The following is a 22,112-nucleotide window of genomic DNA, read 5'->3' as shown; positions in this document are numbered from 1 at the left end:
AATTTCCAATCCTGGACCTGACACAAGCATTATATAATGTTATGATTGTAAAAATATAAATATGCATTTGGCTCGAAGTGCAATGCATTTATATTTATATATGTATAGTTACATATGCATTATACATATATACATACATGCATGCATATGCAGATGTATGTATGTATGTACATATATAATCCACCCACAGAAATTGTTGCCAAAATTTTTAAACTAAAAATTACGTATGTATATTAATTTATTTTGTTATACAAACTGCTACACAAACTCTTACATAAGTTATTTACTACATATCGTGACCTGAAATGCAAAATAACGTATCATCAAAAAATTCGAAATTGAGTGTCTTATTGATTACGCTTCACTACTTCAAATTACATACATAATATTACATATGTATGTTCAACATTTTCAGGTACTGCGGTCAGATATAAACCAGTTTTAACCAATATTAAAATTTTGTTTCACTCATGTTCCATTTTATTTCGTGTTTCATTCATGCCACTGTAAATTTCCGAAAATGTTGTTACGTTATTTTGCATTTCAGGTGACGACATATACATATGTATATGCATTTAATAAATAACGTGCTGTAAATACTTACATGCACACACATGTTTGAAGGTACTTGGACATGTCTTTGCTTGTCACCTGTATCATCCGCAACGGCATCGTCGACCCTCCTTATTCAGCATATTTATTACCCCAATTTTGCTGCATTATATTTTATAGTATGTACTATAAATTGTTTTTAAGTGTCCTTAAATGGGTTAAATAAGCATCAATCAAACACACACACACACACGAAATATATTTTTAAATAGCATTAAGCATATAAAAATAAAACACGAACTGTAACTGCTATGTAAGCGAACGCGTATGCATTAATTCACACAATTACTTTGTTTAATACAAAAAAATTTTGCTGGAATAAAATATGAGAACTTGATACGATAAAATTAATATCGAATAACTTTTATTTTTATTTTTAGCAAACGATACATGAGTTTTTATTATTAATGGTTTATCTTGGCTTTGAATTGTCACTTATTTATGAATGTTTACTGAAGTTGCGTTTAATAAGCACATATTACAGAGAACATTCTCTGCGCGTTAACGCTGCACACGTTACAGAGAACGCGCTCTCTGCACGTTGGCGGTACAGTTATTTATGAATATTATATTATTGCTTGTTTTAAAAACAAAAATTTAGACGTATGAGTAATTTTATTTTTAAAAATACACTTTGACAAGCAGTCAAATGTTAATATTTAACAAACAAATATGTATTTAAGCTATGCATATTTATTTAGGCTTAATGAAGATTTGTCGCAGCGGCTATGCTGAAGTGAGTGAAATCAGACTGCGCTAAATTGGTGTATACACAAGCATACATATGTACATATGTATGTATGTAGGTATGTATGACTTTTATTTACTCAGAACCGGTGTTTGTTTTTTTATTTGCATATTCTACATTTTGTTTACTAACAAAAATATCAATATAAGCATTGTTGTTGCTCTAATAAATGTATAGGCAAAGTGTGATATTGAGTAAAGTAGCATTGTTAGCTAACTAGACACGGCTAATGGCACCTGGGTGGAATATTTAAAAGAAATACAAACTTAACCTTGCGCATTTGGGAAATTAATTAAATATTCTGGGTGGTGTCTAGCATTTTTATTGACCATTGCAATAAAACTTGCATAGTTAATACATGGTTTTTATGGAAAATGGTTGAAAATAAATTGTAAGTAAGCATGAAAAAATAATATGTGAATATTTCTAATTTATTATTGCTTTGTCGTGTTTTAATAATTTTTAACTTAAATGAAAGGCTGGAATACACTCACTATTGAAATTAGTAGAATAGATGAACTCGTAGTATAATTAGCAAGACTGCACAAATTGTTTTTAATTCAAATTTTCCACGTAATGGGTGTATAGTTACAAAGAAATTAAGCATACACGTATTTACATACCTGTTTTACTGCTAAGAGAGATGTTTGCCTTTTTTATTTATTACAACCATTACTCAACGTAAGTCAAACAAGTTTTTGCGGTTAGTGTGGGGTGCTTGCAAGCTAATTTTATTGCATTAAGTATTTTTAATTTGTTAGGTGCACAATACAATTAGCAAATATCTATGAATATATACATACATATATTTACTACTGGTTTATTGAAATGTGACTATTGGAATTACGTTTTTAACACGGATTTACATTTACTTTAAACACTTTTTTATGGCTTATGAAGACAAGAGATATTTACTGATTTAACTGCATTTATAAGAAGACATTTGTTATAAAATATTTTGAGCTGCAAATGTTATTTACTTGTTGTTGTATGCATTAAAAATTCCCTAATTTAAATTACAAAGGCGCGAGATTCGAGTTGGAATATCTGTTTAAAATGGAGAATCATATGTTACAAAGAGACGCGCAAAACCGCAGTTATTATTCGACGTATATTTAAAGATCACAAAAATTAGACGTGTAAATTCACAGGTTAATGACTTACAAACCAATATTTGTATGTTTGTTTTGATCGGCCAATTTGTTCTTTAGTACATGTGATGGATATGTGTATAACCATACTTTTTAACATTTAAAGCATGTATTGCTTATAATACTTTACGACATATATTTGAGAAATTTTAATAATTCTTAATAAAAAAAACGTGTTATATTTAAAAACGAAGCATTGTAAAATATGCTGAGATTCTTCCGATTCGAAGCATTATGCAAAGGTAAGAAAATTTTAGTTACAAAAAGAGGTATACGAATTCCATAACATTTGTTTCGATTTGTTGTTGCATCAATTTACTAAGCTTGTCGCCCTTTAGGCATATCGATTTTTTCCTACTATTTTTAACTCACTACTTTACTGTTTTTTCGTTTTGTCTGCTTTTTTTGCCTTCTATGGTTTCACATACTTAATGCAGTCCAAAAAAAGCAACAAATAATGGCAATAGCACAGTTGTCATAGAATTGCAGGCGGCGTAATTGAGCCATGCCCCAGCACCGCTTGTTTTTACCGAAGCATTGTCCGGCAACAAGGGTGCTTGGGTTGGATTTGCTTGCAATTGCTGTGAAGCTGCGGTTACTGGGCTCATTGGTGCCAACGGTACACTTCCTTCGCTAGCTGGTGGCATAACCGGCGCGGTACCATTCATTTCAGCGCCAGTTACAGGTGCTGGTGGTGGCGGCGGGGGTGCTGGGTAGCAAGCAATTTTTTCTACTTCAATCATCTTGCTACTATCTGCTGGATCGGTATCATTAACGCGTACAGGTACACAAATTATGCCGCCTGGTGGGGGTTGCTCGGGGGCTGGTTGTGGAGCGGCGGCGGCAGCAGCACTTTCTGCAGGTGCAGCACCTGGCGCTGGTGTTGGTTGCGCTCCGTTATTATCACCTATGGGGGCAAGCGGTACGTTTGGTATTGCCGGATCAGCTGGTCCAGCGGCAGGTGCTGGCGCAGGCATGGGTTGTGTGGCGTTTTCGCCAACGACACCAGTTGTAATGACGGTAGCACCGGCAGCATTTGTCGTAGTTACTGAACCTGGTGGACCGTTATTAATAATGATGATTTTGTCATCAGCGCTACCTGGTTGTCCAGCGGGTGCAGCTGGTGCTGATTCCACACGGGTATGAGTTGGTGTAAGCACGTGACCAAGAATTGCGCCTCCAATTGCACCAGCAGCCAAACCAGAACCTAATATTCAACTATTTAGAATTGATATTTTTTTCAGTATTGAGTACCTTACCAAATCCTAATCCTGACGATGTTTGTTGCGGTGGTGATGAGTAAAGCACAGCACCTGGAGGAAGTGCAGCACCAGGAGCTACGTAAGTAGCACCAGCTGGTACACCAGCCGAGGGATATTGACTGCCTCCAGCCGGATAGTAACCGCCATTTACTGGCATATGTCCAGGCGCTGAATATGGGTTTCCTCCTGCGGGGTATGAACCAGGTGAATGGTATGTTGCGCCAGCAGGTAGTGCACCAGGCGAGTGGTATGTTGCGCCAGCAGGCAGTGCTCCAGGCGAGTGGTACGTTGCGCCGGCGGGCACAGATCCGGGTGAATAGTACGTTGCGCCAGCTGGAACTGAGCCAGGTGAATGATATGTTGCGCCTGCAGGAATCGAGCCAGGAGAATTATAAGTGGCACCAGGATAAGAGCTCTGCACACCCTGTGTATTAGTGGCTGTTATTGGAGTGTGTACATTGGTTCCTGAAGCCGGGGATCCTTGTGATTTCGGCACATTCCATCCAATAGGTTGAGTATTGGTTGCACCACTTCCCGCAGCCGACGCTGGGCGATTTGGTGCCGAATTGTATCCTGAATAGCTCAACTTGGCAAGATCCGAGTGTGAGTTACCGGCACTGCTTTGTGTCGGATAGCTCTTGGTCACATGTCCACTACTAGGGGTACGTCCACTATTAGATTTGCGATTGCTGCTCAAAACGCGCTTTGCTTCACTACACCCTAAATTTTGGGTAAGCAATAAAATTGCAAATATAGCGACCGATGCGCAATTCACTTTCACCTCCCTCGCCATTATTGCACTACGGTGGTTTTCCGCGTTAAAACAGGTTGCTTTCAAGCAAGTTAAATTGCTTGCGTGTCTCTGTTTCTTTGTACCGTCAGTCACTTCACAACTAAACAAATTAATTATACTTGCTAATGGCAAAATACACAGAGTTATTTCCAGAATACGTTTCCTATTGTACAACTGAAAGATTTCTGTTTAATATTGAATCGTTTGGTTTCGTTTGAACTGAATCACTGAATTCGACGAACATCAGCTGAGAGGCTCTACCGTCGGCTATTGCAAAATTATGGGAACGTGACTCAACGTTGCATTTCAGGGTCAATGCTGCCAATGTGGCGCTGAAATGCCTCAACTTAGCGAATTACCGCATCGTGAACTGACAGCTGTCATTGCAACACTGAACACACTGCTTTGGTTGCACATCTGCTAGTTGGTTTCCCTGTTAAAGATTCCGATAATTTTGTTGCTTTGCCGTACCCAACGTGTGTCAGAAATATTTGATTTTATTGAAGATTTAATTGATATAATTAAATAAAAGTTATTTAAAATCTTATATTAAACATGGCTTCGATAAGTTTATTGAACCCAAAGGCTGAATTTGCACGTGCTGCTCAAGCTTTGGCCATTAATATCTCGGCTGCAAAAGGCTTACAAGATGTGATGCGTACTAACTTGGGTCCGAAGGGAACAATGAAAATGTAAGTAAAAAAGCATTTTTTCAATTTATTATTCTTTTTTAATGCATATATTGCATTTCCGTGTTAATTTTGCTTTGAAAAATGTAATTTTATATTCATATGGTCTCAGAGAGGCCGCCGCCTCAGTACGAATATTTGAGGTTATGTACCCAAACGATTCGTCATCAGACGGCTGACTATTATTTTTTGTAAGAGATATTAAATGAAAATAAACGCATGTAGGCTGTAAAATGAAATATTCTAGAATTTGTTATAAGAAGTTTGCGCTAGTAAAAACTTGTTTTAATATTTTTGGGTTATTAAAACTTAGTAAAATTACTCATGTACCTAAACCGATAGTAGATTAATTGAAAATGCTGCACACTGTGTTATGTTCACATTATTTATTAATTTAGCTTTTTTCTTATAGATTTCGTATATAATTAAAGCACATGTAGCCTGCAAATTCGAGTATTTCCATCGAATTTGTTATAAAGCTTGTGCCAGAGAAAAATATGTTATCCTTTTCATCACCTGTATAGTTTATCACATATCTATATGTTTTACGAAAAGCAGTAACGACAATATGCTTTAACACTTATCTTTTTCTAGAATGCAGGTTTTTAAGTTAATAAAAAGCGCATTTAGCCTGCGGATTTGAGTAATTGCTTCAAATTTGTTATAAAGCATGCGCAAGAAAAATGTTTTTATAATTTTTAAACTGCGGTAGTGCTTACAAATTGAATTTAGCGCATAAAAATTATAGAACAAAATAATGACATGGCAGAACATGGATTTTAAAATCATATACCTTATTAAAAAGAAAATTTTGACTTTTTAGGTTGGTATCTGGTGCCGGCGACATCAAAATCACCAAGGACGGCAATGTGCTGCTGCATGAAATGCAAATTCAACATCCAACAGCTTCCATGATAGCACGTGCCAGTACAGCTCAGGATGATTCTACTGGTGACGGCACTACATCAACTGTCTTGCTTATTGGCGAGCTTCTGAAGCAAGCAGATATTTTCCTTACCGAAGGCCTTCATCCACGCATTGTAACAGAAGGATTTGAAAAAGCATGTACCAAAGCTTTAGAAGTGCTGGACGCAGTTAAAATTCCTATTGAAATCAATAAGAAGAATTTAATCGGTATTGCCAACACTAGCTTGCGCACCAAAGTGCACCCAGCGCTTGCTGATGTGCTAACTGAAGTGTGTGTAGATGCTATATTAGCTATACGTAAGGATGATAAACCGGTCGATTTGCATATGGTTGAGCTGATGGAAATGCAGCATAAGACTGCCACCGACACAAGTCTTATTCGCGGTATTGTCATGGACCACGGCACTCGTCATCCTGATATGCCAAAACGTTTGGAGAATGCGTATGTGCTCACTTGTAACGTTTCTTTGGAATATGAAAAGTCTGAAGTCAACTCAGGATTCTTCTATAAAACTGCCGAAGAGCGTGAGAAGTTTGTTCGTGCTGAACGTGAGTTTATCGATCAGCGCGTACAGAAAATCATTGCATTAAAACGCAAACTTTGTGACGGCACTGAGAAAACTCTTGTTGTTATCAATCAGAAAGGTATTGATCCTATGTCGTTGGACGCTTTGGCTAAAGAAGGTATTATGGCGCTACGTCGTGCCAAGCGCAGGAATATGGAACGTTTGGCTTTGGCCTGCGGTGGTACTGCCATGAACTCCTTTGATGATTTGGAAGAGTCACATTTAGGATACGCTGGTGTGGTTTACGAACACGTACTAGGCGAGAATAAATACACTTTTGTTGAGGAGTGCAAAAACCCACAATCGGTTACAATTTTGATCAAGGGTCCCAATAAGCATACTATTGTGCAGATTAAAGATGCCATTCGTGATGGTTTGCGTGCCATTAACAATGCGCTTGTGGACAAGTGCGTTATACCAGGAGCTGGTGCCTTCGAAGTGCGCGTATATAACGAACTGAATAAATACAAGGACACCGTTAAGGGAAAGGTTCGCTTGGGAATACAAGCATTCGCCGAGGCTTTATTAGTCATTCCTAAGAATCTAGCTATTAATAGCGGTTACGATGCCCAAGATACTATTGTTAAGCTGACAGAGGAAGATCGTCTTAATCCGGAACCCATTGGATTGGATTTGTCGACAGGTGAACCAATGAAACCTGTGGATATGCATGTGTATGATAACTACTTGGTGAAGAAGCAAATATTGAACTCCTGCTCGGTGATTGCTAGCAACTTACTGCTAGTGGATGAAGTTATGCGTGCTGGCATGACAAGTTTGAAGGGTTAGTCAAATTTGACTGCAGTCTACAAAACAATGTCTCAATGAACAATACCCGCATTCGCTACTACCTTAATTTTTCATTAATTGTATTATTTGTTTTTATTAACAATTGCAAATAGCTGACGTCAACGAACTAAATGATTTATAATTTTACTTCAGCTATTAATACCACTTAAATACTTTTGTATTAAATGAATAAAATGCATTTTTCTGGACGCTTATAAAATCCTGCATATTTAATTATGGGTGCTATTGGATTGGGTAGAAGTGGGACAGATGGTTAAATTGGCTAGTTTTTACATAGGCTGTGTTTCATAAGTATACCACGACTTATTACGGAAGGTTGAACAACAATTAAACACAGTGTGTCAGCTGTTGGTATTGACAGTTGTATAGCAACAACAGTTGCGCTTTATAAACAATTAAAATGGATAATTATCCACAAAAACTAATCGATCAGTATTTAAAGGTTTCAAATAAACTTAAAAAATTTGACAGAATTGTATTCAAGTAAGTTTGGCACAACCAGTTATTACATGTATTACAAAATCATTTTAATGCTCTCTAATTCAGGCGCTTTGCACCTAATGTCACCGAGGTGTTAGATGAATTTGCACGGCTAGCGACACGCTTTGAGGAAGCTGGCATTTATCAATATGCTGCTATGTGTCATTTAGGCGTGGCCAAGTGTGAGCTTTCCTCTGGCAATGTGGTTAATGAATGTCAAGCTTACTTAAAAGCCGCACGCGCATTCATGCGCGCTAACAATACAAATGCCGCACTACAATTGCGTTCGAGTGGCGGTGAATGCACGGAGGGCGCACTACGTTGTTACTGCCAAGCTTTGGAACGTTGTCCTGATGACACTGTCTTAAAAGCGGCTATAATACGCGAAATGTCGCCACTGCAACCACACTACGATGGTTGTAGCAGTTTCGCTTCACCTGCTCATCGTATTTTTGAATTGGAGTTAGCTGCACACGCATCTCTAGAACAAAAAGACTTTCTCAGCGCTCTACAGCAACTTGATGATATAGTGGATAACATTTGTGAACGTAAACAATACGAATTGTATACGGATCTACTGCGACGCGTGGAAATATTACGTCTATTATTACTTATTGCATTGAATCTACCACCAGCGCGACAGTCGCCTTCACACATTAAGTTAATCGAATATTATGAACGTTTGGCTGACCTCGATGATGAAAATACAACAAACACAGGCTCGCCATTGGCGACTGCTAGTGGTAGCCACTATAGCACTGGTACTTATGTACCGCTGCAAATGAAATGGGAATTAGCAGAAATAGTGCTGGCTTGGAAAGAGTGCCGTATGTCAGATTTTAAAATTATGCTGGAGCAATTTTTGGTTAATTTTAATGCGCTCAATGAGGCACATAAGCATGTAGTACGGTACATATGTGAAAGAATAGCGCAGAAATATTGAATATCATTATCCATCATGGAAAGTAACTTAATTTAAGAATTACTTATGAAAACACTTATACTGCATGTGCACTTAATTAAATAATAAAAATAATTTAAAGCAAATATTCTTTATGGTTAGTTGTTAGCGTAGAAATTTTAACAGCAGTCAACGCAGCATTGACAACACTGTTAAGAAATTTCAACAGCCCGTTAGCTAATAATTTTGTATAATTGCAATAAAACTCGTTTATTGTTGTTTTAATGAATGTCTGCAAATTTTATTTCAATCGGTGTGGTAATGTATTATTGAAGCTATTGGCGTACTTCATTTGCCGATCAAATACATTTTTAATAACTTCTTTTTTTTCTTTGAAATATAAAAAATTCACCTTCTAATATATAACCTATAGGTGTGTGTGTTCACATTAAAGTATATTTCAATTCAATTTCTAAAGACCTAAACGTGTTCGCTGTTTGCTTTCAAAAAATTTAATGAAACGTTAATTCAATAAATATGTATGTAAAATGTATTAAGTTGTGGCAAAGTAAAGCACAAACTTTTCACACTGTAATTCTTCTAAATCGAAATTTTGGATATTCCGTAAGCGCCGTTACCATCAGCTTTGTAGTTATTGTTTGGTTTATAGTACATTCACAATATTATTTGTAGCATAGCATATGTAGTAGATATTTAGTGCATAATAAATTACTTAAACAATCAATCACAAATGTCGTTTTGTTACGCGAAAATTTATTAAGTTTTTCTATTACTTAGTTAAACATGTTTATACCATTATGCCGCTTTTTTCAATTGTAATTATTTTTGTTGTACACACATAGGGGTTCTTTCGCCGTTTAGCTACATTATTTAATATATTTTTTGTAATTTTTTAAATAAACAAATTCGCTTGGCCTACTATTTAAAATTGTTGTAAGTTTATATTTGCTTTTGTGTGAATACGTATGTATGCATGCTTTATTTCTTCTTTCGCTCGTTTTCATTAGTAATTTTATTTTTCAAATGATCCTTGTAGTCCAAAATATTGCCCTTCCATTTCGTGACAGTTTCATTCTCACACACCCAAATTTCTTCAGCAACCTGTGTATAGCGTTATATTGCAGTTGATTAGAGATTTTCTTCAGCAGTTTATTAACACACAATTTTGTTATTACTCACCTGATTGATCAGTCTGAAATCGTGACTAACCAACACCATGCCGCCGTCGAAATCATTGATGGCATCAGCCAACGCATCGATGGTTTCCATATCCAAGTGATTGGTAGGTTCATCAAGCAGCAGCAGATGCGGTACCTGCCAGGCTAACCAGGCAAACACAACACGGCAACGCTGACCATCGGATAGCTGACGGATCGGACAGACTTGCTGACGACCGGTTAAACCGTAACGGCCAATGATCTTACGCATCTCTTCTTTTTCCTTTACATCTGGGAATTCACGCATCATATACTCAAGCGGACTGGCATCCAAATCAAGCAGTTCATGCAAATGCTGATGATAACGGGCAATACGTAAATGAGAATTTTTGCGTATCATGCCGGAAGTGGGTACTAAGTCACCATACAAGAGTTTGAGCAGTGTGGATTTGCCTGCACCGTTGGGTCCTACCAAAGCCAATCGGGTGTCCAAGTCAATGCCGAATTCCAAATTTTTGTAGATCCACGGCGTGGTTTCGTTGTAACGGAAACTGACATTCTGTACCATAATCACTGGTGGTGGCACAGTGCCGCAAGAGGGGAAATAGAAATTCAGCACTTTGTCATCGGTCACTTTTTCGGTTAAACCTTGCGCCACCATCTTGGCCAGCGTCTTCTCCTTGGATTGTGCCTGACGCGCCAACTTGGCAGAACCGTGACCGAAACGCGCTATGTAGTTCTTCATGTGTGCGATTTGATCCTGCTCCCAGTTGTATTGTTTCATCTGGTTCTCTAGCAGTTCCATGCGTGTGCGCACAAATGCCTCATAATTACCAGTGTAGTATTTTAGGCGCTTCTTGGTCATGTGTATGATGTTTGTGCAGACACCGTTGAGAAAATCTTGCGAATGCGAAATGAGCACAAGAATACGCTTATACTCTTTCAATTCCTCCTCAAGCCACACACAAGCATCCAAATCCAAGTGATTGGTCGGTTCGTCCAGCAGCAACAGATGCGGTTTGACGAAGAGCGCACGAGCCAGCGCGATGCGCATACGCCAACCACCTTTAGTGGAAATCAAGTGTTAATTATTGAAGCCAAAAGCGATGGGTGTATTATTTTTTGTGCTTGTACTTACCAGAGAAATCCTTGGCTTGTTTCTGTTGCATTTCCTTGTCGAAGCCGAGACCGTGCAAAATGCGCGCCGCCTTTGCTTCAGCCTGATCGGCCGACATGTCGTCTAGCCGTTCATAGATATCAATCAATTGTTCCTGAGCATCATCTTCGTCGCTCATTGCGAGCTCTTCGGCGAGCTTTTCCAACTTGATACGTTCCTCATCCACTTCCATAACACACTGTAGTGCAGTTTTGGTGGACGCTGGTATTTCACGTGTCAAATGGAAAATATCAATATGTTCTGGTATAGGTACCTCACGGTTGCCCAACACTGCCAACAAGGACGATTTGCCGCAGCCATTTAAGCCAATAACACCATAGCGACGTCCACAATTCAACTCGAGCATAGTGTCCTGCAACAGCTCGGAACCGAAGAAAGTGATGGAAAAATTGGCTATTTTCACATCACGTGAACGTGGATGTACGGCCAATGAGCCTGTGCAAGAGCGCGCTTCGGCACTGATGCGTGCCTCCTCCTCCAGCTTGGCACACAGTTTCTCCTCCTCGGTCAATTCACGCTCCGGTGTGCCGTTTTGTGTTGGTTTCTTAGACGATGATATTTGCTGGATTTTCTTATTGCGTGCGTCCTTTTTACGCTGCGCATCGCGTTTCTTAGCATCAGAAGGCATTTTTGTTTAAACTTTCTTAAAACTTTTTTGACGTTTACAAATATTTACGCAGACACAAATATTTTACTTTTAAAATATAGTAAAAGAAAAGGTTGATTTTCGTTAATAAATTTGGACAGTAATTTTGACAAATTTAGCGAACGCTCACTAAATTTGTGTACGCACAGCTAACAGCTTTAAGAAGTAAAGAAAACTTAATGGTAAATATATGTACATATAAATACGACAAAGAGCTTCCACGTTTACTATATGCTAACAAAACCATGCCTTTCCTAAACTTTTCCCCCCGACAACGTTAACAAAACATTAAACGAAGTATGTAACTATATCCGAACGCTTGAAGCAGACAAGATTAAAGGCTTAACCCTTCTTAAAAGCGACACATTTGGTGTCGTTGTTAAAACGTTTAGCCATGTTTCCCCTACTTGAAAGTTAATAAACCAAACGTTGGATTTAAACAGTTGGCTGATGCACCAATATTCATACATTTATAGTAGCCGGAGCCACAACAACCATATTGCCGTATGACAACAACAAGGTTATCTAAAACGCACATGTGCGCAAACAATTAGTGTCATGTAGAAAGGCGGCGATAAATAAGTAGGTAAAACGTAGCAAGCGAGAATGCAGAAACAAAGACGAACTGGCGGTGGATACATACGATGATAAATACATTTGGTTGAGTTATAATGGAAAATTACAGCAACTAAAATGTGCAACATCCACACAAGTTTTCAGCACTTTGTTCAAAATACTTCCAAAATATTTTTTTTTAATTTTCATCAATTTCTTTCAGCAAAACAAGATATGCGTAGTAATTGTTCATGCCGCCCGTGAAAATTCAATAATGTCGACGTCGCATTGAGAAAAGTTAAGAAAAGACGTTGGTGGTGTGCAGGAACACAGCAGCGCCAGCGCATAGCAATAGTCCACACATTTTTTCTTTACAACTTATTTCATAATTAATTCGCACGAATTCCAAAGCTGATAGCTAACTGTGCTGAAAAACGTGTTCACTTGTATACCTACCAAAACTCTGTTTTGTCAGCTCCTTTTTAGTTTACTATTATTAGAAAGGTGCTAATGTCGCCTAAATGTTGTGAATTTATGCTCAAATTCCGTTTATGGTTTAAATTTTCACGTGTTGAAAAAATGCCCCCGACAACAGCGAAATCACGACCGAGCAGAATTAGCGACCGAGAACGAAAAAACTTTAATTCTAAAGACACTGTAAAACATATGTACGCAGCTGGTGGCAGTGCAGCCAAGTCGATGCTGCCATTCACAGAGTACGTTCAGAGTTGAATAATACACAGGGTGCACAAAGGATTTGCAAATGGGTAAGGTTATTTAAGCAATTGTAAATACTTACAGAAGAGTGATGGCTAGTCAAATCATTATATATATTTTATATATGTACATATATAATTAAATCAGCTTATGCAAGTATATACATATGATTAACTAATAGTAATATAAATACTATTACTTGTAGTATATATGTATATTTATGATATAATGAAAGCCTGTCAAAGTAACTGTGTGAAATTTTCTATAGAAATATGTTAGTAATTTTGTCTAATGATATTTTGTAATTTTATGACATTGGACAATAACTATTTTGCTATAATTTATGAATGGGAAAGCGAATTTAATTGTGTATTCAAAATTTGTATATAATTACAATGAGTGCTCTCCGAAATATATAGCTCGGCAATGTTGTCCCATTAAAAAAATGCCTCCATTTTAGTATTTCCTGCTATATTTCTCAATTATAATAAAATAAATATACATAACTCTATTTAATTTGGCGATTTACAATATACACTAAGAACAAACCAGCCATTCAGTTCAATGACATTGCATTGCCAAAAGAAGATAATACAGCGAACTTTAGGCGCTACTGTTCGCACTCACAATTAAACAGAACCTGCCTACGACCATGGATACGCGTAAATAAGCTGAAAAGGAAAGCAAGCAGCGACAAGTTGCCGTAAATGGAAGTTTCCGGCATAGACTGGTGTCATCAGCAGTAGCAGACGGCGTAAATAAATATGCGCCAATGAAACACAGCTGCTTTGTAATTATGAAGCAACTAAACACAGCTAAGTAGTCAAGCTTGTTTGGCCACTGTTGCTGTCAACGGATATTCCTCCACTTCCATCTACCATTTTACCATTTTCTGGTTATTCAGTACTTGTGCAGCGCTTGTGGGGGCGGCGGTTTTGCTCGGACAGCTCGTTTAACTCCAAACTACGGTTCGTTCTTACACAGACATCAACGCGTTCGGCTGAATCATAAATTTTTCAGTGAAAATTTTCATTTACAATTTCTTTGACAAAATTAACAAACTCCAATTGGACTTTTTAAACAAAATTCTTGTGTGCAATAGAAAGTGAACGAAATTCGGAAAAGTCGCAGCGAAGAGGTGTGAAAAATAGTAGAGTTTTATAGCAGTCTGTGGCACGGCTGTAAAAAAGAACGAATGTAGGAAAAGGAAGGAAATAAAGTGTGAAGTGTAAAGAGCAGATAGTAGTAGTGGGTGGTAAAAGTGCAGTGTGGCATGCGGGACGCAAATGCTACACAGTGAAGTGGAAGTGCGTAAACGATAAAGGCTACGACGGCGAAGACAACGGCAACGACAACGGCGAATGAATTGAATTGGAGCTGAGTGGGTGTACGAAAACGAGGAAGCAGTGCAATACATAGTAAGCAGACAAAGTTGAACGGGGGCATTTTGGAGTCGAAAGGAATACATTGTGGACGATTGGAGCAGAAATTACTGTGAGAGTGAGTGTGTGGGAGGGCGAATTACGGGCAAATCGACAATTTAATAAAGCGGAAGAAGAGAAGAAGAATGCATTTATGAATATACGGCGAATACGTGTGTTAAAAGGCAAAAGGAAAATTATATTGAGAACTGGAGTAGAAGCAACAAAAAAAGCACAAGCGCACACATACAAATAGACGATGAACTACACCCAAAAAAGTGCTGCCAACGGCAACAGCGACGCATAAATGTGAAAAAAATAACATTAAAGTGCAGACGAAAAACAGGAATATTACAAAAATTAAATACGCTACTGCACTTTTAAGCACTAAAAGTGTGTGCCAGTGTGCGAGAGTTTGTATGTTGCTACAGCCTAAGGCATATTTATGTGTATTTGTATGCGCTTGTGTGGGCATTGGCGTAGGAAATTAGTAATTGCACAAACGAAACGGAACCGAAACGCACATATGCTTAACCGTCGCACACACGCGCACATACATAGTGCTGCATAGGTGCTTTAGGCATATAGCGGCCAAGCGTTCGTTAAGTGGCTGTGCAAGTTATACCTGTGCCACCCACACAAATGCGGCGCTGTGCAGCAATCTTCTGCCGGATACGCGAAAGCCAGCTTCCAATTGCAAGCGCTTGATGCGCTGTAATTGTGTGCAGTGCATGTAAAATAATTCGATTATCAAACGTACAAACATACACACATATTTATATATGAATAATTGCGTTGCATTAATTTGTGCGCGTTGCAGTATTTGTTCGGTAGAAACTGTGTGGCATTTTATGCATTTTTGTGTGAACATTTTGAAATGTAAATTTACATATATACATGTACACAGTGGCGTTATTTTGTTTAAGAAAAATATAAGATTTCGTGTATTGTACGTGCCATAATTTTTGTACAAACCCCACCAGCGCGACCCACTCGACAGTTTTACTGCCGCAACAACAACACTCGCACACTACTTATCGGTGGTTTTTGGTATTTTGTTTTGTTGGAATATGGATTGCAGTCTTGCAGAACAAAATTCCGTGAATTCTTTGGACGAAACTGTAAGTATATTATATACAGTGTATAAGCATATTTTGCTTAAGAATGCGTATTATTAAAAGATGTTGATTGTTGGATACATGCAAACTGACATAAATGTGCATTTTTGTATGTAGTTAAGTATGTGTATATTGCTATACAGAGACCCCGTGAAAAAATAATACAAATTAATAGGTAATAAACACAGAATATAATTTTTTGGAAGATTTTGTGTGTAAAAATGTAAGAAATATATTTTTATAAATTACTGTTTTATAAAATAATTTTTGCAAGCGTGGCGTATATTTAGAAGATTTTGTACGTAAAAATATTTATATTTCTTTAATTGAATTAATTTTTTTTAATTAATTGTAGAAAATGAAGGTAATACATTTTTAACTCTTATTTTGTAAACAGTGAACTGTAATAGATTCTTTAATTTATCGGAAGCCCCGTGGGCATTAGTGTAGGATTGAGTAAAATGAGTTTTTTACTTTAATAGAGTAAACAGTAAAAAATATAATAATATTAAAAACATTTATGAAAAAAAGCGTATGGAAAGATTTTTTACTTTTATTTAAAAGACAGTCAAAGTCGCAAAAAAATAATAATAAAATATTTTTGAAAAATTGTTTAAAAAAAATTTATATACAAATTTTATTTAAATTAATTCTTCAATTTTGCCAATTGGCTTTTAAATTGCATTTACAGGGTGACTCCACTTTTACAATATAGCAAATTTATAAAGAAAAATTATGAGAATATTTATGCTTATGTACATATGTACATGTGTGGAAAAAATATAAAAAGCCTTGAGGAATCACAAAAAAAAATCAAAAATAATACTTTTAAAAATTCTTTCAATGTATAACATTAGGGCGTTTCTTCTCTTAAATTAGGATTTGAAATCCAATTAGAAAAAATTAAAAAATAATTCCAATAATAATGTGCGTTTATTTAAATATTTTTTATATGAAAAAATGCACATGGATGCGGTATCCACATCACGTTTGCGATAGCAGATTCCAGCAGACATTGTGCAAATATGTTTTTTCTGCATTTTCTTGTGTTTTAAATAGCGATAAGAATAAACAAATATATTTAAATTTACATAATAATTTATTTTAAGCAGCTTATTGAGTGCATGACTCAAAAAGTATGCAAACATAATCATAAAAGTGGTTGTATGTACAAAAATATATGCGGAGTTAATGGACTTTGCACAATTTTGTAAATATTTGCAGAAATTCGTAAGAATTTGTGTACACATGTATGTATGTATATTGGTATTTCCTCTCACAGTGAGTGGCTGAAGTGTGTGTGCTTTATTTATGGTTTTGCCGGAAGAGGTAAATAAATGGGCTAACTAACAATTGTTTACATTTTCCGAAATCTTTTCTATTTTTAATAAAATTTCATGAAACAAAATTTCTATTTTTAAGAAAATTTATTTTAGCTAACGGTTCTAATTCATATCGGGCACAAATTGCCGGCTGATGCTTAGATTTATGATGAGTTCGGTCTGTTTTGGTAAAATACTGAGCTTCTTCATTTAAAATATGAATTCTGAAAAGCATGGCAAAAATTTGGGACTTATTTTTTCTTCTGCATTTAATTCTCTCGTTTAAAGCTCAGCTGATGGTCGGCAATATTATAAAGATTCTGAAGATCCCGCTAAAAAAAAAGACACAATTTTTCTTCTGAAAATAATTTCTCCCATCTAATTCTCAGCCGATGGTCGGATTTAGTTTTGTCGGTCTTCCCGTTTTTGGTAGACTACTGAACTGCTAAAGCGATAGAGAGAATTTTTCTTTACTTTCTTATAGTATTTTTTTCTTGGAGAGCAACTCATTTTTATCCTATGCTCAGCTGAGCTTTCGTATGAGCATATTTATGGTGAGTTTTGGTGGGGGGTTTTACTTATATTTTCGAGGAAACTAATTTCTATTTAGTGATGATCAGATAAATGATGAGTATTGGCAGTATTTTACATTTTTCTTTAAGAAAAATTAATTTTTATTTAATAATACTCATATTTATCAAGTTTTTCTTCCATTTTTCTTCGAGAGAACCAAACTTTTATCTAATGCTCGGCCGTTTATGATAGTTTTGCTTATTTATAACGGATTTCTCACATTTTTTCTACGAGAGAAACAATTTTTTTAGTGATTTGTGGCGGTTTTATTTAATTCTTTTTCGAGAGCAACAAACTTTTATTCAATGCTCAGCTGGTTATTAAATTTCTGATGACTGTTAGCGATTTTCTCACATTTTTTTTCGAGAGAATCTAATTTTTATTGAATGATGTTAAGATTTCTAAGCGTTTTCTCACATTTTTCTTCGAGGGAGAGAATTTTTATTTAATAATGCTTAGATTTTTAAGGGTTTTCTCGCTTTTTTCTTCGAGCGATACTAATTTTTATGGAATGAATAACTGATGGCCTATTGAATATTATATTTTTATATTTTTTCGTTTATATCGTGTGTTTCAGCGGTGTTATTTGGATAAATTACTCATTTATTATTTTTCTTTGAAAAAAGAATTCATGCTGGCAATCGCTTCAGCGCTCGTTAAGTGTTTTATTGTCTGACTCAACAACTTTTCCAACACGCTCACGCATACATCTGTATGTACATATGTATGTTTGCATGCATTTTCCAGCAACAATTTTCTTTCTTATATTTTACAGTTAATAAATCTGCTGATCTCACAATTTCATTACCTTTTCGTAAACGTGTTTTCACCTTCACACACTTAATTTATCCACACTGAGAACGAAGAAAAAAATCGTGTTGCACACAAAGTACAACGTCGCCAATTGCACACTAAGGCAACAACAATTCTTACAGTTATTGCTTTCGGAAATCATTTACCATATATGCCTGGTATTTGGCCAACATATGGTTGCCACAGCAATGAGTTGGCGTCCTATTGTGCATTTCAAGGATACGCCTGCATGTGTGCGTGCACCTACGACAATATAGTAATACCTGAGGCAGACTGCACAAATAGACATACAAACGTACATACATTCATATATTCCCAAAAAAATAAAATAAATGTCTATAAATTTGTTACACCATCAGGGGGTTGAAAATTGTGGCTTGAGCATGCATTCACACTCGTCACTCGCGTGTGACTTTCTCTTCTTCAGAAAATTCCTTTTTGCCACGAAAATGTGTTGAAAACTTGTTAGAATTTTTCACGTCTAATATTTTTAAGGTAAACATGCATTTAGTTGCCACGGTCAACCAGCTGGAGCAAACTTTTATATGTGCTGCCTTGTGTGCGGTATGAGTAAACAATGAGTCAGTTGTTGAGAAATGTAAACAGAAAGTCGGGAATCAAACATTTCTAATGCATAAAGCTTCTACAAAGCGAATAAAGTGAGTTTTTTCCAGTGCTTTGGAGATAAAATATTTTTCTTATTACTGTATGATTTGTGCTTGAAGTATGCATATAATTTATAATGGAAATATTTTGCACAAAAAAAAGATAATAATAAAGAAAGCTCGTGGTATCAAGTGCGAAATGTAGAATTTTTTCTAGAAAAGTCTTTTTAGATTATTTTTTCGAGTGATTTTAGGTTACTCTCTCCTAGAAAGTCACAAATATTTATATTTTAAATTTTTTTTTATTAACAACGGTTTGTTGTGCCTTATGGGTCGGGGGAATCATCGGTTAATATTTCTTCAAAAAATATACCGGTGAAACGTAAGCGTTAATGGCGGTTACCGCGTCATGATAACCGACTATTTGATGCCTGAAATGGAAACTCGTGATCTCGGTGACACTTGGTTTCAACAACATGGCGCCAATTCCCGCTTATCGCATCAATCAAAGGATTTATTGAGGGAACATTTCTGTGTGCAGATAATTTCACGTTATCGCCCGGTCGATTGGCCACCATGATCGTGTGAAATCACAGCGTTAGACTTTTTCCTGTGGGGATATGTAAAGTTCAAAGCCTATGCGGACAATTTTGGACAATATCGCTTCGATTCAGGCCTTGGCGCAAAACATTACGCTTGTTATTCGCCAGCTACCAGTCGAGATTCTCGAAAGAGTCATCGACAATTGAAATCAACAGATAGACCATGATGATCTTTAGAAAATAAATGCCAAAGAATGTTCTTTCGAATGATAATAAGCATTTCTCATTAAATTAGAAGTTTCCGTGTTTTTTCTTTTAAAAAGTTGGGAACCTCGAAATAGATCACGCTTTATAATTTGTATTAATACAAATTTTTGCTATATTTTGTTGCTTCATCAAGTAACATGAATTGTTTAAGAATTGTTTATATAAACAATTATTTAATTTATATAAAACAAAATTCTTGCTGCTTTTTGGCATTAAAAATTCCATAATTATAACGCGAATTTAAAAAAAATTGGCAAAAAAAATTATAAAATTATTTATTTAAGAATACTTTTTTATAAAAATATTAATATAAAAAATTATTTCTTTTTTAATTTCAAAATTATGCAAGAGGAATTTTTAAAGCAGTGTTTAATATAAAAAATAAAATAACTTAAATCTAAAAAATTTAGTTATTTTTTGGCACAAAAATTTCATAATTGTAAACGGAATTAAGAAAATGGCGTAAAAAAATAATGCAATATAATTTTTTAAGAATCATTTTTTATAAAAATAATAATATTAAAAAAGGCAATTATTTTTATTTAAAATTTTTGTAAGAGGAATTTTTAAAGAAGTTTTGAATAAAAAAATAAAATAATTTAAATAAAAAAAATTGTTATGTTTTGCTATTAAATATTCTTATTTATGTAATAGACATTTTTACGAATTTTCTTATGTAAAAAATAATAATTTAATTAAAAACAAACAGCCTTTGCCATAAATTTGAAATTCTTAATTATGTAAATTGAATTTTTAAAAATTCTTCTTTTATAATTATGCATGTTCGTTTGTATATAATTGTAACATTTTTTAAATCAGTTTCATGCATTTTGCTGCGTTTTATAGATCTCTACGCTTTTATAGACATACATATTTATCTATGTATGTATAAATGTACATACGTATGTACGTACATATGTATATAATACATATGTATATAGTGCATACATATGTATGTATGCTTGAAAATTTCTGCTTCAAAATGTAAACAAAGAAAATATATTACCAACAAATTACTCACGCACCCAATCAATCTTGAATAACTCATTTAAATTTTAGTTCTTTTATTTAAATTATTAATCAGCTGTCAAACGCGCAAATCAAATTCTTTTTTAAAATTCATTCACACACACATATGCAATCCTTTGTTTGCATTTCTCATATTTGAACTATATGCATACTACACATACTATGTACATATGTATGAATTTACATATGGTTATATGTATGTATATAGAAATGTAAGTATGTATATTTTATATGTGTTTGTACGTGTGTACGTGCTGGCAACACTCTTATTTCACTTATTTTCACCTAAATGTTTCTACCTTTTCTTTTCATACGCTTGTAGTCGAGTTTTCTCTATTTCTTGTTGGAGTCCCTATTTCCAGTTGCCCATACTGGCATACACACATACTCGCACATTCATTTCCTTCCTTTTCTAATTCTGCTGACATTATTTCAACGGGCACAACACACAGCGCTCATGTTGTTGCTATTATTTTTATGTTGCTTGCAAACGTCATATTTACTGTCATCGCTGTGGTTGTTGTTGCCGTTGACGTTTTCGTTGCATTATTGAAAAGCTTCGGCCCGGCCCGACGCGGCTTAGATGGCTAGATAAATAAATAGTAGTGTGTTCATTGAATATGCAGCATTGGTCGCTGCCGTGACATCAAAGTTAAGTAAATATCTGTGTGTGTGTGTGTGTGTGTGTGTGTGCACACGTTGGAAATGCATGCAGTAAAAAGAAAAACATATTGCTTTTGAGCAATGAGGTATATGGGACGTGCGCACCTATCCATCCAACAAGCCATCCATCTGCTATAAGGTATCCATAAATATGTATGTATGTGTATATAACTAGATATTAATATATGTATATATATATGGGTTTTTGTAGAAAAGTGCACTTTGGATTTGCCTGTTGGTTGTTCGATTGGTTATTGCTGCGTCGGCGTCAGCGGAGTAAGCAGCGCCATGTGGTGTATGGCATTGTGTTTGTTGTAGGAAACGTGAGCGCTGCCATATGTTTTGAGGCCACACGGGCGATTTGCTGGATTTTGTATCGTTTATTTGCACATACAAATAGATTTAAGTGAGTGAGACAGAGAGAATAAAAATCTCTTAACTGCATCAGCTCCAGAGATTTGGAGATTACGGAAATGTCGTCAAGTTACATTTTTTTGGAGAGCGTTTGGCAGAAAGATATATAGTTTAGTGACGTCATATGCTATAT

The 22,112-nt window shown here is 35.7% G+C and overlaps 5 protein-coding genes across 5 annotated transcripts in view; 3 read left to right on the top strand and 2 right to left on the bottom strand.

The window, feature by feature from the left end:
• Nucleotides 1-2,055: 2,055 nt before the first annotated feature.
• Nucleotides 2,056-4,807, bottom strand: LOC120774031 (skin secretory protein xP2-like). Its single transcript, XM_040103329.1, has 2 exons — nucleotides 3,771-4,807; nucleotides 2,056-3,718 (listed from the first exon to the last, which is right to left on the bottom strand). Exons 1-2 carry the CDS (start codon nucleotides 4,564-4,566, stop codon nucleotides 2,940-2,942), a joined length of 1,575 nt encoding a protein of 524 aa, XP_039959263.1. The 5' UTR covers nucleotides 4,567-4,807; the 3' UTR covers nucleotides 2,056-2,939.
• Nucleotides 4,808-4,985: 178 nt separating this feature from the next.
• On the top strand, nucleotides 4,986-7,757 carry LOC120774030 (T-complex protein 1 subunit zeta). The gene is made up of 2 exons (XM_040103328.1): nucleotides 4,986-5,258; nucleotides 6,079-7,757. Exons 1-2 carry the CDS (start codon nucleotides 5,122-5,124, stop codon nucleotides 7,535-7,537), a joined length of 1,596 nt encoding a protein of 531 aa, XP_039959262.1. The 5' UTR covers nucleotides 4,986-5,121; the 3' UTR covers nucleotides 7,538-7,757.
• A 149-nt stretch (nucleotides 7,758-7,906) lies between these two features.
• Nucleotides 7,907-9,228, top strand: LOC120774033. Its single transcript, XM_040103333.1, has 2 exons — nucleotides 7,907-8,041; nucleotides 8,105-9,228. Exons 1-2 carry the CDS (start codon nucleotides 7,959-7,961, stop codon nucleotides 8,979-8,981), a joined length of 960 nt encoding a protein of 319 aa, XP_039959267.1. The 5' UTR covers nucleotides 7,907-7,958; the 3' UTR covers nucleotides 8,982-9,228.
• Nucleotides 9,229-9,466: 238 nt separating this feature from the next.
• LOC120774029 (ATP-binding cassette sub-family F member 2) lies at nucleotides 9,467-13,135 on the bottom strand. The gene is made up of 4 exons (XM_040103327.1): nucleotides 12,952-13,135; nucleotides 11,256-11,988; nucleotides 10,140-11,182; nucleotides 9,467-10,061 (listed from the first exon to the last, which is right to left on the bottom strand). Exons 2-4 carry the CDS (start codon nucleotides 11,920-11,922, stop codon nucleotides 9,939-9,941), a joined length of 1,833 nt encoding a protein of 610 aa, XP_039959261.1. The 5' UTR covers nucleotides 11,923-11,988; nucleotides 12,952-13,135; the 3' UTR covers nucleotides 9,467-9,938.
• A 1,004-nt stretch (nucleotides 13,136-14,139) lies between these two features.
• The window catches only part of LOC120774026 (ras-associated and pleckstrin homology domains-containing protein 1), a 40,487-nt gene continuing 32,514 nt past the window's right edge, over nucleotides 14,140-22,112 (top strand). The window contains exon 1 of the mRNA XM_040103319.1: nucleotides 14,140-15,754. Within this exon, the coding sequence (XP_039959253.1) occupies nucleotides 15,704-15,754 (51 nt within the window). The 5' untranslated portion in view covers nucleotides 14,140-15,703. The remainder of the gene's footprint in view (nucleotides 15,755-22,112) is intronic.

Source organism: Bactrocera tryoni, chromosome 4 (assembly GCF_016617805.1).
Source record: "Bactrocera tryoni isolate S06 chromosome 4, CSIRO_BtryS06_freeze2, whole genome shotgun sequence".
Taxonomy (NCBI): domain Eukaryota; kingdom Metazoa; phylum Arthropoda; class Insecta; order Diptera; family Tephritidae; genus Bactrocera; species Bactrocera tryoni.
This window is presented reverse-complemented; position numbering and strand designations above follow the sequence as displayed.